Below are 14071 nucleotides of genomic sequence, written 5' to 3' on the forward strand. Positions count from 1 at the left end.
ATGCTAGATAGCATTCAACACATTTGGTTCAATAAACATTTACGAGCAGCAGCCAAACAAAAGGTCCGTACCTGTATGATCTGTTGCCAGTTCAACCCAGGAAAAAGTGTTCCCGTAGAACAAGGTGGATTTCATCCTCCTAATCACCCTTTTGAAGTCCTCCAGATGGATTATATCCAGATGGAACGATGTCGAGGATTCAAATATGTTCTCGTAGTTGTCTGCGCTCTGTCCCGCTGGACGGAGGCATACCCGGTTTCAGATTACACTGCCCCGACTACTGCCAAACAGTTAGTTCGAGAATTCTTCCCACGATACGGTTTACCACGTGTTGTTCACTCAGATAACGGCCAGCCGTTCTCATCCGAATTAATGAAACACGTTTCACTTTTGTTAGGCTATCAGTGGAAATTCCACTGTGTCCGACACCCCGAAGCAGCAGGTCTCGTAGAAAGACATAATCAGACTCTGAAAATAAGATTATCCAAAATATGCAGAGAGAAAGGTGTCGACTGGGTAGTAGCATTACCAGTTGCACTCTTTTACACAAGAATGGTAGCACACTCTCGAACAGGGCTATCCCCGTATGAAGTGATCTTCGGCAGACCACCAAATATGTGGGGGACGCCTATACCACGCAAAATAACTGATATTGACTGTAATATGCTGACAGATTACTTGGCTTCCTTGATGTCTGCACTACAATCTTGTCGTTCACAGGTAGCTGCAGCCTTTCCCGACAACACTGAGGTGAAACCCCATGACGTAATTCCGGGGGACTTCGTCCTTGTGAGGAATTTCGACCGAAAGACTCAGCTGGAGCCCAGGTGGAAGACACCCAAGTTGGTCTTGCTAACCACAAGGACAGCCGTGAAGATTGAAGGCAGGAAAGGATGGATTCACTCAAGTCATATCAAGAAATTTCATGGACTTCCTTCAGATGTAAACAGCCCACCTCGTGTGTCCTCACCAATTGACTCAAAACTACCTTTGGCTGAGGCCGACAGTAAAGAACTCTACAAACTAAAATTAAGGCCTAGGCCGTCGGACGATTTGATTGTTTAAGTCCTCTCCTAGGTGAAGCGGTTGAATCTGTCTCCGACATGTATCGCCTAGACCTGAATCATGGACAGTCGCGAAAAATGATGAAACGACAGGCGTATTGTAAATCACTGCGTAGTCATTGCATAGTGACGTTATTAATTTTGTTTTTTTTGAGTCTTTTAATAATTACTGCAAGTATATTGTTGCACATATATTACCCTATTGCCAGAAACGTTTACAATGTTACTGCTGAACATTCTTTTAGTGACTTACCCCCGCATGAATTGTCTTATAGACTTGCGCTGCGCAATAACACTTTCATTAGTATGTTACATCATTCCCATCAGACTAGTAATGCAACTAATTGTTGGGTGTGTGGCCGGCTCCCTCCCTATCAGAATTATGAAGGAGTCTTGCCTTTCTTTCCACATCCGTTTTCACATAATGGCTCCTGTGGAGCATGGTTCAGCTTAATCAATTCCATAGACTCAGACACAGCAGTTTATCAAGACCATTGGGTATGGGGAAATCTGAACCTAGTTTTATTCAAAGTCTGTTACCCTGACAAGGAGGGTCGCCCCAAAGGAACAGGAACTGATCTAGAAAATGAAGTATATGGATTAGGTAACTTTACTCCTAATCTCATGGTTCTAAATGTCGAATCCGAAGTTGAACTAGTTTTACCAACCATGTCAGTATTCCCAGCGAAAGGTGAATTGTGTGTAAGAAAAGTTGGTTCCATACATATGGGCCATAGTAAATGCACTACTACAGTAGAATTCAGTGATCAAAGCAAATCTTCATTTAGAGCTTATCGCCACTCCTACTTTATATGTGGTCAGACTGCATATATGCGTCTACCTCTAGATTGGGATGGTACCTGCTACATTGCATTTCTTTTGCCACCTGTTTTCCTAGCTCCTCCTGATTATTATAGAAATATTCATTTAGTACACAACAGAGAGCGGAGAGATCTCCCGATAGTCGATTACACTGAAACAGCATGGGAAAAATACACAGATTTCAATAAAGGCATCTTTCCCTATATAGGTACTGTTACTAATAGTAAGCTGATACGTAGATTAACTAGAACCCTTGAAGCAGTAGTAAATGAAACTATTTCCGCCTTAGGCAATTTAACAGAAGAGCAGTCTGCTATGCGGATTGTTGTGCTTCAAAATCGTCTTGTCCTTGACGTCATCCTGGCCGATAGGGGCGGAGCTTGTAGGGTCATCGGATCAAGCTGTTGCATATTCATACCAGAAAATTCGCCATCTGTATATAAAGCTATAACTCGCCTTCATAAGATTGTAAGCCAGATACACCAGAACCCAGGCACCTGGACTTGGTCCGGTTGGTTTTGGAGTGTGATATCAGCCTGGGGATGGAGAGTCCTATCCTTCCTAGGTATTGGCCTTCTCATACTATTCAGTTGCTGTCTATGTCTGCAATGTGGACCAGCGATTTGTGGTCTGTGTGCCACATCGTGCATTCCACATCAAGATTTTCATTCAAGATCCCGGAAGAAGAAAGAAGAACAAATGATGCTATATGAACAGATCAATGGATTAATGAAGATTGATATCTCTTGACGGGCAAGTAGGGGACAAGGAGGGAATGTGGAAATATGGATTTTTCTGGTCAGTTATGTCCCCTATCTTGGACCCCAACGGTTCTATGTGCATGTTACAAGTACATGTATGCTCCCTCCAGTTCCAGTTATGAAGACGCAAATACATGTGCGTCCACCGTTAACATGTCCTCTGTTGATCCGCCATGAATGGGCCGGATATTCCATTCCTAAGTACGAAAGGCCACCGCCTTTATATGGTTCACTTATGCCATTTCACAGTCCAGGCAAGTAGGCCCTGATTCTGTCATCGAACTCTTCTTGCCTTCTGCCTCTGAAAACTCCAGTCTGAGCCTGCATCTGTGACCATGAACTTTGTCTCATTCCCTGCGCGGCTCACGAAGCCTGACATCAGCTTGCTGCCTGCCAAGAACTGTATTTCACCTTCAAAATTATCTGCTCCGTTCCCTGCCCGATGCATTCCTGTCTAGTAGTTTAAGTAAACATTCTTCCAGCTACCGAGCAAAGGCTCGGCTTCTCTGTTTTTATGCAAGTAATTCATAGCCTTGTTACTATGGAAGATTCCGCCCTCGCATTTAGTGTAGACACTTAGACGCTTGTGCACGCACTAACAGTCAGTATAGAATAGATTCTGTCCGAGAGTCCTTCTTTTATGGATAACATAGTTCTTTAAACATAGGATGTTAGATATGATTTGGGATTAGGTTGACTTGACCCCCCAGACTTTTCGTCTCCACATGTAGAGCTAAATGTCAAGTCCCCTTCACCCCCTAGTTGCACGTCAATCACACGTCATGCTGCTGCGCGCGCATCTATGCCAAGTATTATCTTATAGATCCACCTATATATGACATCATAACCAATTATGTTCCTTTTTACTCCTTATTACACCCATTTTCGGTTACGCATATGAATCGTCATTTTCCTTATCAATTGTTACGCCTACTGTATTCGCTTCATTGTAATGTATGTACTATAAAAGTCATTTCTTGTCAATAAAGTATGTACTTCACTTCCTGAACCTCCGTGGTGATGGAACTTGGAGCAACCGATTATAATCGTTCATTGGAATAAAGCCCATTCCGAACCTCTAATACCACGGATTCTGCCTCTCATTTTACTGAGCTATTTTATTATGTTTCCGCATCAAATTAAGTCCCGGTAAAGGAATTTTATTTACCACAACACGTAAACACACAAACATTTATACTTACCTTAAGTAGACTTACTATGCATGGTAACGGCATTGCGTGTTAATTCCAGGTTTGTGGAGAGGCTGTTTCCCCCTTATAAGTTTAATTTGTTCTAGTCTAGCGTAACCAGTTGCCTATGGTTGGGTCTTTGCTCTTTCTGGTGCTATTTTTATTTAAAAATTTTAAAAAGTAATATCTCCGGGTCGTTTTGGTGTCATTTTGTTCATTAAAATATTCTCTATTTTTATAAAGTGGAGTGAGATTTTTATTGTGTTTTCACTTTTTAACAGTTTTGATACTTCTAAATGCTTTACACATTTTCCAAAATTAAGCCTGTTAGCTCTGTGCCATAATTACCAAGGGCTGAGCTCAGGTTTATATTACTGAAACCTTTGCTGAACCTAACAAGAATAGTGACATTTTTGCTTCCACCCCAACTAATAATTCACTTTCTCTCAAGTAGAAATTACATTGGCACACTTAATGAATTGCGTCCTTTATAAGTCTGTGAGGGAGTAATATAAGCTGAAACCATGTGAGATCATCTAGATCCCTCTAGGATTGGCCCTCTTGCCCTATTGGCTATTTCACACCTTTTTGTCTGCTTTTTCAATTCTGTAAGTTTAGCTTGACATAAGCTGAAGAAAACCATCCTGTTAACATGCTGCCCTGTTGCCATTGCTGATAGTGGTCCATGAGCAGAGATATCAGTGCCTATACTCCGTTAAATTAACACTTTTTTCCTAATGTAAATCACTGCAAATCTCTTTATTGTTGAATCTGCCTATAATCAAACCTGGAGCTTTTACTGTGGCAACATATCTTCCTGTACTTACTTCCCTTTGGGGAAACACCAATCTGGGTAGTGTAATGTTGCCTATAAATTTTGACTTCAGTGCTCGAAGAGCCAGTTCATAAAAGTGGGCATTATTTTGTATAATCCGTATAATTAATAACAATTGTTTGTTTCTTTCCTGTCTTTTAGGTTGGATTGCAATGTTGGGTGCTCTGTGGCTCTTGGTTTTGGCTGATATACATGATTTTGAGATGATTTTAAATAGAGTTGAGTGGGCCACTCTACTCTTTTTTGCAGCTTTGTTCGTCTTGATGGAGGTATGGACTCTAAACTTTGTTTATTACTTCACACAAGATAGTAAATGCTAGGACAGTTTGTTTCAATTGAAAAACCAAGCAAGACTATACTTTGCAGTATTTATGGTGTGAAACAATTCATTTTTAACTATTTTATTATTATTGAAAACATTATTTACATATGTGCTTTTGTCATCTGCCACTTTTAAAAATCTCACTTTTTTAAATGCCAAAACTCATAAAAATACAATGGAGTTGATTGCTCATTTTCCCATAATTCAAATAGCTATGAGTATTAATAAGTGTTAAAATTACAGAATAGTAAAATAATAGCACCAAAAATTGCCCTTCTGCTGCTTAATTTGCGCTTTCTAGCTGCATAATTCAAGCAACACTGCTGCATGTTCCTCCATTGCCATATAATTATAGTGGGCCTTCTCATGATTATGCTGACCATTTATCAAAAGCCCGCAGGAAAGATATTCATGAATGGAAGTATGATCAACAAATTCAGGACCTGATTACAAGTTTGGCATTGGAATACCATGCCAGTACCCTGATCTCACACAGCCAATGTTGTCTGCCTGCCAGATTAAGAGTTTTCTCCTGGTCTGGCGGGTGGTGCTTTGGCGGTCCCAGGCGGTGAGCCTTAGAAAGGCACCGCAATGGGAATGCCAAAGAAAGTTCCTGCACAGCATGGACTTTGACCAGAGGCCGTTTCTTCATTGGGGCACAGAGGCGTCGCCCCTCTGCCCCCGGAACCCCATTGAATTGATTTCTTACTTTACTTGAAATAATTACCAGCTTATTCCATTGTTTTTATTAGCCGCACCAGTGCGCGGCATGCCTGGGCAAGGTTTGTTGTTTTGTAGTAGTAGTGAGTGTGGGCTTAGTCGGACATGCCCCTTAGCTCTGATCAGCAGTGGGAAAGTACCCACAGTCATAAAACCCCCCAAAAACAGGGTCCAAAACAGGAGGGCAAAAGGTCTGGGGATAAACAGGCTGGAAAAGGCAGGTCTAACAGTGAGGAAGTTGCCTGCTGTGTGTAAAGGCATCACTTATAAATGGGAGAAAATTAAACTGACAAGTTAACTTTGTTTATATGGGTTCCATAAAACTCATAATTAAAATTTTCCCCCATTTCCAAGTGCCACATTTGTAAACATCAGGTATCTTGCTCCCAGTGGCCTGTAGACAAGGTCCTATATTTATAACAGAAAAATACATCCATTTGTTTAAATGGGAGGAATTTCAAGTGAAGAAACACGCTTCATAAAACATTAAGACACAGTTGGTTTATTTGAAAGTGGAGAAAAACATTAAGGTTTAATATTTCATATAAATAACTTTCTTCAATTTAAATTTCTCACATTTTACGACTGTATTTTTTGGTTATAAATATGTCAATGTGGCCACTGGGAGCAAGAGGCCTGGTGTTTATAAATGCAACATTTTGTTCTCACACTCCAATATTGAGTTGATAAGGACTTTTATTTGAGTTAAACACCTCAGTGGTTCAGATCTTCACCTCTGTGCCCAAGCCTGGGGTCCTAAATCTGACTGAGCACTGTTCATTATCAGGCTCTATCTGCATCCTTATGATGATAATGTAAAATAATGTAAAATAAGCACAGTCTTCCCTTACCTTTAAAAGAAAATGTGACCCTGTGCTTATTCCAAAATGAACTCAAGGCTGTGAGCTACTCTGAAGGTGTCTCCAAGCTACTGGTAGTTCGTGATCAACTGGTTGGCGACACTTAATCTAGAGAAAGGACTGATCCTCACACACCCCCACCCCGCACACAACATTCAAAGAGCATGTACTGAAACTTTGCGATATTCTTGCTTGTGAGCAGGTCCCTTCCACACGCATGGTGCAAACGGCACCTCTTGCGAAGTAGGATAATATCAAAGATGTTGACCCTAGTCACAAGGACACATAGAAATATACTCTCCTTGATATTCATCAGAAGTGGAAAAAGGATGACCAAGGTCAAATGCACCAGAGTTTGGCTTGTGAAATACCTGAAATACCTGTGCGAGTGAATAGAGCAAATACAACTGGAGAGAGGGGTGATGGAAATGTTATTGGGATCAGCAGGGATTTTCTGCGTGCTGATTATATAAGAATAGTAGTGCATATGAATCTCAATTAAACGTGCACCAGTAGATAGATGCTTCCAAGTTGAATGTCCAGCAGTGTTTCATACACCACAACCACTCTGGGCTTTTTACCACAGAAACACACGTGTCTCTACAGGTACTATTTTCACTCCTTTGATGGATTCACATAGTTGTGATGGAAACCTTGGCCGACACACAAGATCTAAAACTGTCCCGTAGTTATGTGTTCTACAGCAGTCATAGTCCCTCTTTTCATGTAACTCTTGCTATACGTTTTTTTGGCTTTCAGAAAGTTTAAAATTGTAGTCTTTCTTTTTTCATAAGCAGTTGCTTTCATCGGTCATGGCTCTTTCTTTTTATGCACCTATCTTATTTGTTTCCCAGTCAAAAGTACTAACTAGGAGAACGGCTGTGGCAACTGTTCAGTTAAGAGCCCTTGTCAGTTCTTTGGTCTAGGGAGTCAAGTCTTGTTTTCCTAAAGGCATGCTTCTGAAACTTTCGAAGAGCATTTTTACTACTTCATTGGGTTCACATGGTTGTGGTAGCAATTATGTGATGCTCATTTTTTGTCAGCCTTCCCTTGAAGGCCTCTCAGATAACCTTTTAAACTGGAGGCAGAAGTCCCTGAATACTAAAGTTAGCTTTATAGTGGGGCTGGGTAGAAAAGAAAATGTTCGCAAGGGGAGCAGGAAGTTACTTTCACCCCATAAGACATGGAATACATTTCAGATTATATTGACTTCCCTTTCATAATACACTTCAAGGAGTTTGAGGAGAAACCTGTGCATCCAGCATTGTCAGTGATCACCAAGGTACAGAGCTGCTTCTTTGCACTTTCTGCAAAGGTCTTGTATAATCCTCTTAGAGACCCAAAACATGCCTAGACCTTTGAAAAGCTTTAGAAAAACTCATTACATTTAACCTATTCTAAGACAGTCCTTTTGTTAGGTCCCTCTATTTTCCCTGTTAGAGCATTTTTTCTTATGCTTTGGGGATTACAGTAGGATCAGCAGATGTTTGTCTATAACAAGAGGTACGAGTTTATATACCTAAAGACATTAACAATCTGAGAAAATAGTGAGTAAATTAGGATGCAAAACTGAAGTGGTGCTTATTGGTCTAATATAGGTATGACTCGCCATTTAGAGGTACTGAGAAGTCTAATATTGTAATGTTAATGCTATATTTTTTATTGTATTTTCATATAAAAAGTACATTGATACTCACAAAGCGAAGGGAAAGTGACATCTCTTTGGTAGAGGCATGAGTCACTGTTCAAATCGCCTGTCAGTGTGCATTTAGTTTATTTGGATTTAGTGGCCCTGCCTGGGCCATGAGCCAGAACCACCACAAGAACCTGGTGGGTCCGCTGCTGCTTATTGGGGCAGTAAGGAAGTGGAGCGGGTTGGAGCTGTTAATGACGGGCGCTACGTTCGGTCACATGATTGGTGCCTCTATTGAACTTTGCTCCAATATTGACATTTGTTTGGCAGTAACCCCCTGCGGAGTGAATTCTTGAGACAACAGGTCCCATAACTCTGAAGTGTGTTTTACTCACCTGAGTGCTATCAAAGACATTTTGAAATAAAAAGAAAGGGATATACCGTTGGTCTTTGTCTGCCATCACTTATATAAAACTGCCCATGGATGAAGGGGGAAATCCCGAAACACGTCAGCAGGAGCCAGAGGCGCGAGTCTCTGTTCAAGTCGCCTGTCAGTGTGCAGCGTTTACCATCCTGCGAGTGTGACTCGTGAAATGGCAAACCTTAAATATATATGGCTGCTGAGGTTTCTGCGAGATCGAAATAAACATTGGAAGCTGCTTTATCTGGGTCCGTGATTCACTTCCCTAGCACATCGGCGAGTTTAAGGTGAAGTGTGACGCATATATATATATATATATATATATATATATATATATATATATATATATATATATTTATAATCTACTGGCGGTCGCCAGTAGTTAGTTATAGTTAGGACCGAGTTCCCATAGGAAATCTGAAAATTCTATTTTGAATAACTTTGGCGCCGGTTAGCTTATCTTCGTCAAATTTTCAAAACTAATGGGGCGCTCCGCTCAGCTCCTACCCTGAAAGTCTCGGGGTGACTCGTCAAGCGGGGGCTGAGGAAAAAGGGGGGTCCCAAAACGCATTTTTCCCATGCATTTTCCCATAGGACCTTTAGTCGAAGGTACAGCCCGTCCGGCTGAACAGAATTACTTGAAATTTGGCAAAGAGGTAGTCCTCAGGTCAGGCATGTGCCTTTTGCATATATGGTGTCAATCTGTTCAGTAGTTCCTGAGAAAATTGCAGTTAAAAGTACATAAATATCTATATGCGCGCACGGTGCGAGCACGGTGCGCACACCAAATGTCCGCGAGCGTAATTCTGATTGGTGGTTAGATGTCTGTCAACATTCCAATCCGTCGAAATTAGGAAGTGTCGGACGCCATTTTGTGTGTGAGAGTGAAAAAGAAAGGTGGAGAACGTGAAAAGGGGGCAGGGTAGAGAGTTCCTGACCCCCTAGCCTTTGTCAGGGGGTCCCTGAAGGACCCCGAAGGGTGAAAAAAACATTTTATTTTTTTTCAAAAAATCGCGGGGTGCGAGCACGGTGCGCGCACCGTGAAAAACCCTTAAAAAAAAACATTTTAAACTGTTTATAAGTTTATAGAAGATATTAACTATGCTGTTCAACTTTATCCAAATTCAAAAAAAAAGAGCTGAGCCATTCCATATTACAGGATACAGTCAATCTATAACTATATACATAGGTAGTTTATTGTAAAATAAATATATAAAAAATATAATACATACATAAATTAGCATTTAAAAAACCTTACAAATTCACTAAAAATCCATAGGTTTCACACACGTTATAGTTAGAAATTAGCATTTAAAAAAACCTTGCAAATTCACTTAAAAAACCATAGGTTTCACACACGTTATAGTTAGGAATTAGCATTTAAAAAACCTTGCAAATTCACTGAAAAAACCATAGGTTTCACACACGTTATAGTTAGGAATTAGCATTTAAAAAACCTTGCAAATTCACTGAAAAAACCATAGGTTTCACACACGTTATAGTTAGGAATTAGCATTTAAAAAACCTTGCAAATTCACTGAAAAAACCATAGGTTTCACACATGTTATAGTTAGCTGGACATTTCACTCGTAAAAAACCATTGAAATTCCCCCGTTATAGTTAGTTCAGCTAACTATAACTCGCGCGACCGCAATCCACTGCTGATGACGTCACATATTACATCACTCATGACATGGTGAGTGACATCACTCATGACATCATTGATGACATCACTCATGACATCACTGATGACATCATCCAGTGAATATGTGTCTTTCTGAAAAATAAATATTTTTTATTTATGTATATCTAAAGGTTAACGGAAGAATAAATGGGTAAATAAGTGTCTAAATGGATGTTTTTTCTGTAAAATTAATTGTATAACTGACTTATTAACAGTATCTTAGTGAATACAGTGATGTAATATGTGACGTCATCAGCAGTGGATTGCGGTCGCGCGAGTTGCAGTTAGCTGAACTAACTATAACGGGGGAATTTAAATGTTTTTTTTTACGAGTGAAATGTCCAGCTAACTATAACATGTGTGAAACCTATGGTTTTTACAGTGAATATATATATATATATATATATATATGGGAGGAGCTGGTCTTGGACAGTGAATTCAAGGAAAATATGAAAAACAACATTATCATCTGGTTAAGATTTATAGATGATTTGTTTATAATTTGGAAGGGTGAACAATGTGAGGCAGAAAGATTCCTTAAATTAATTAACAACAACGATTTAAATCTTGAATTCACAGGCACTATCAGCAACTCGACTGTCAATTTTCTAGATACCACCGTTTACATTGATGAAAACATAATTCAAACTAAACTTTATCGTAAAAAGACAGCAGGTAATTCAACTCTGCATAACTCCAGTGCCCACCCTCGACACTTAATTAACAGCATTCCCTATGGGGAAATGCTTAGATTAAGACGTATCAATAGTGACGGGTTAGTCCTCAGACAAGAACAAACACTCGCCAAGAAAAGATTCCTTGCCAGGGGATATTCCCACAAAACCATAGATGGGGCAATAGCAAAATCTATGAATAGTGTTCGCCTAGACTTAATCAGGCCTAAAGCGAAGCTCTTAGCAGTAAACACCAGAGAGGACAGTGACAAATGTGAATTTCGCTTTATTGTAGACTACAATAACCAACATAAAGAGCTACGGAAAATCATAAAGAACAATTGGCCAATCGTCCTTAGCGACCCAGTTCTAGGTGAGAGTTTGCCCACTAAAGCATCCATTACATATAGAAGGGGAATGTCTATGAGGGATAAGCTTGTAAACACAAGCCCGGAAATAATTGAATCGTGTAGCTGGCTAAAAACACACTATGGTTTTTACAGATGTAAAACGTGCAAGGCATGCCAGTTAGGCATAAATAAAACTACATACACAACACCCTTCGGCAAGGAGGAGGTTAAAATAAAAAAGCTACTTACCTGCAAGACGGAATATGTTATTTATGTTCTAATATGTCCCTGTGGGCTACAATACATTGGTAGCACCAAGCTACAAGCACACAAACGGATTCTCCAACATATTAGAGCCATCAATAATCATGATAACACATATCCGGTAGCCAGACATTTCCGTGAATACCACAACTCAAGAAGTCAGGATTTAAGATTCTTCCTAATAGACTGTATTCCACCAAGCAGACGGGGTGGTAATAGAGAGGTTAAATTAAGAAAATTAGAAACTCAGTACATACTGAACCTCGATACAAAGACCCCAGGTGGTCTTAACATCACGGAAGACCTTTACACCTGTATACAAATAAACCTCCTATCGGGCCAGCACGAACTTCTATAAACCATACAATGACTTTAGTATTGTATAGAATTTTACGTAATTTTATGAGGAATTTTTAACATGTGTAAAATTTGGATATTGTAAATATTGGTGTATATACATTGCTTATTTATGTATTTATATATTTATATATTATATATTTATTTATATATTTATATATTTATGTTTATATTTATGTAGACGCAATTTTGCACCATATATTTGCGACATATGTTCGAGTACCACACCAGTGTTACATAGGTGAACTATATACATACTAACCCATGCATTTTTCTAACCTGCCAGTACTAGACATTAATCAGGATAAGTTCAGAGCAAAATCATTTTGTCATAATACCCAAAAGGAAAATACTTCCAATAGTGACATCAGTGAAACTATGAATAATTTTCATACATATATAAATTTGTAGAACAAGGGAAAATTCGAATTTTGTATTTTATGTATATTATTATTTTTTATTCTACCCATGCACTGACACATTTTTCTTTTCACTAGAACAGCACTTTATAGCACTATTTGCACAAGTGTAATCACTGGGCTTCTTATTTCGAATAATTGGCATTATTTTTGATGAAGTATTCTGACAAATGGTAGGCCTCTGATGATGTTTCAAAAAAAAGGAAACCGCATTTATGCAATTATTAATCAACTAGCTATTAAGGTATATTGATAAAATTGTCTTCAAAGTGAAAAATAATTGTTGAACAGTTGAAATATCAAAAAAACGCATTACTCACGATGCAGTACTCTGACAAATGGGAGGCCTTTGATGATGTTTTAAGAATGTAAATCGCATGTATGCAATTATTAATCAACAAGTTATTAAGATATATAGATATAATTGTCTTTAAGGTGAAAAATAATTGTTGAATTGTTGGAATATCAAAAAAACGCAAAAACGTAGTATCAATGCCAGTTAATGAATTTGTAAAAATGATGAAGTGAAATACCTCTTCTAGGCCCATTGATTTGTGCGAACTAATCACGGAGCACGTTGCAAGTTTAAAAGTGTCTTTGCCGCTAAACACCGTTACCATGTGATCAAGACTCGCAGGAGTTGAAACGCGTTATGGTGGCATCTAAATAAAGAACAATTATTGGCACTAGTCCGTGGTCCGTGTCCCTGTGTTGCTGCAGAGAAAGCATAGACGCTGTGGAAATCGTGAGATATATATATATATATATATATATATAATCTACTGGCGGTCGCCAGTAGATAGTTATAGTTAATACCGAGTTCCCATAGGAAATCTGAAAATTCTATTTTGAATAACTTTGGCGCCGGTTGACGAATCCTCGCGAAATTTTCAAAACTAATGGGGCGTTCCGCTCAGCTCCTACCCTGAAAGTCTCGGGGTGATTCGTCAAGCGGGGGCTGAGAAAAAAGGGGGGTCCCAAAACACGTTTTTCCCATGCATTTTCCCATAGGACCTTTAGTCGAAGGTACAGCCCGAACGACTGAACAGAATTACTTGAAATTTGGCAAAGAGGTAGTCCACAGGTCAGGCATGTGCCTTTTGCATATATGGTGTCAATCTGTTCAGTAGTTCCTGAGAAAGTTGCAGTTAAAAGTACATAAATATCTATTAGCGCGCACCGTACGCGCACCATAACGTGCGCGAGCGTAATTCTGATTGGTGGTTACATGTCAGTCAACATTCGAATCGGTCGAAATCAGGAAGTGCCGGCCGCCATTTTGTGTGTGACAGTGAAAAAGAAAGGTGGAGAACGTGAAAAGGGGGCAGGGTAGAGATTTCCTGAACCCCTAGCCTTGGTCAGGGGGTCCCTGAAGGACCCCGAAGGGTGAAAAAAACATTTTATTTTTTATTCAAAAAATCGCGGTGTGCGAGCACCGTGCGCGCACCGTGAAAATTTAAAAAAAAAAAAAAACATTTTAAACTGTTTATAAGTTTATAGAAGATATTAACTATGCTGTTCAACTTTATCCAAATTAAAAAAAAAAGTGCTGAGCCATTCCATATTACAGGATACAGTCAATCTATAACTATATACATAGGTAGTTTATTGTAAAATAAATATATAAAAAATATAATAATACATACATAAATTAGCATTTAAAAAAACCTTACAAATTCACTTAAAAAACCATAG

The 14071-nt window shown here is 39.3% G+C and overlaps 1 protein-coding gene across 2 annotated transcripts in view; it reads left to right on the forward strand.

The window, feature by feature from the left end:
• OCA2 (OCA2 melanosomal transmembrane protein) overlaps nucleotides 1-14071 on the forward strand; it is a 1032003-nt gene that overhangs the window by 676483 nt on the left and 341449 nt on the right. For both annotated transcript variants that reach the window (XM_085622873.1, XM_085622872.1), the window contains one exon: nucleotides 4814-4941. In XM_085622873.1, the coding sequence (XP_085478999.1) occupies nucleotides 4814-4941 (128 nt within the window). The remainder of the gene's footprint in view (nucleotides 1-4813; nucleotides 4942-14071) is intronic.

Source organism: Triturus cristatus, chromosome 8, assembly GCF_964204655.1.
Source record: "Triturus cristatus chromosome 8, aTriCri1.1, whole genome shotgun sequence".
Classification (NCBI taxonomy): Eukaryota; Metazoa; Chordata; class Amphibia; order Caudata; family Salamandridae; genus Triturus; species Triturus cristatus.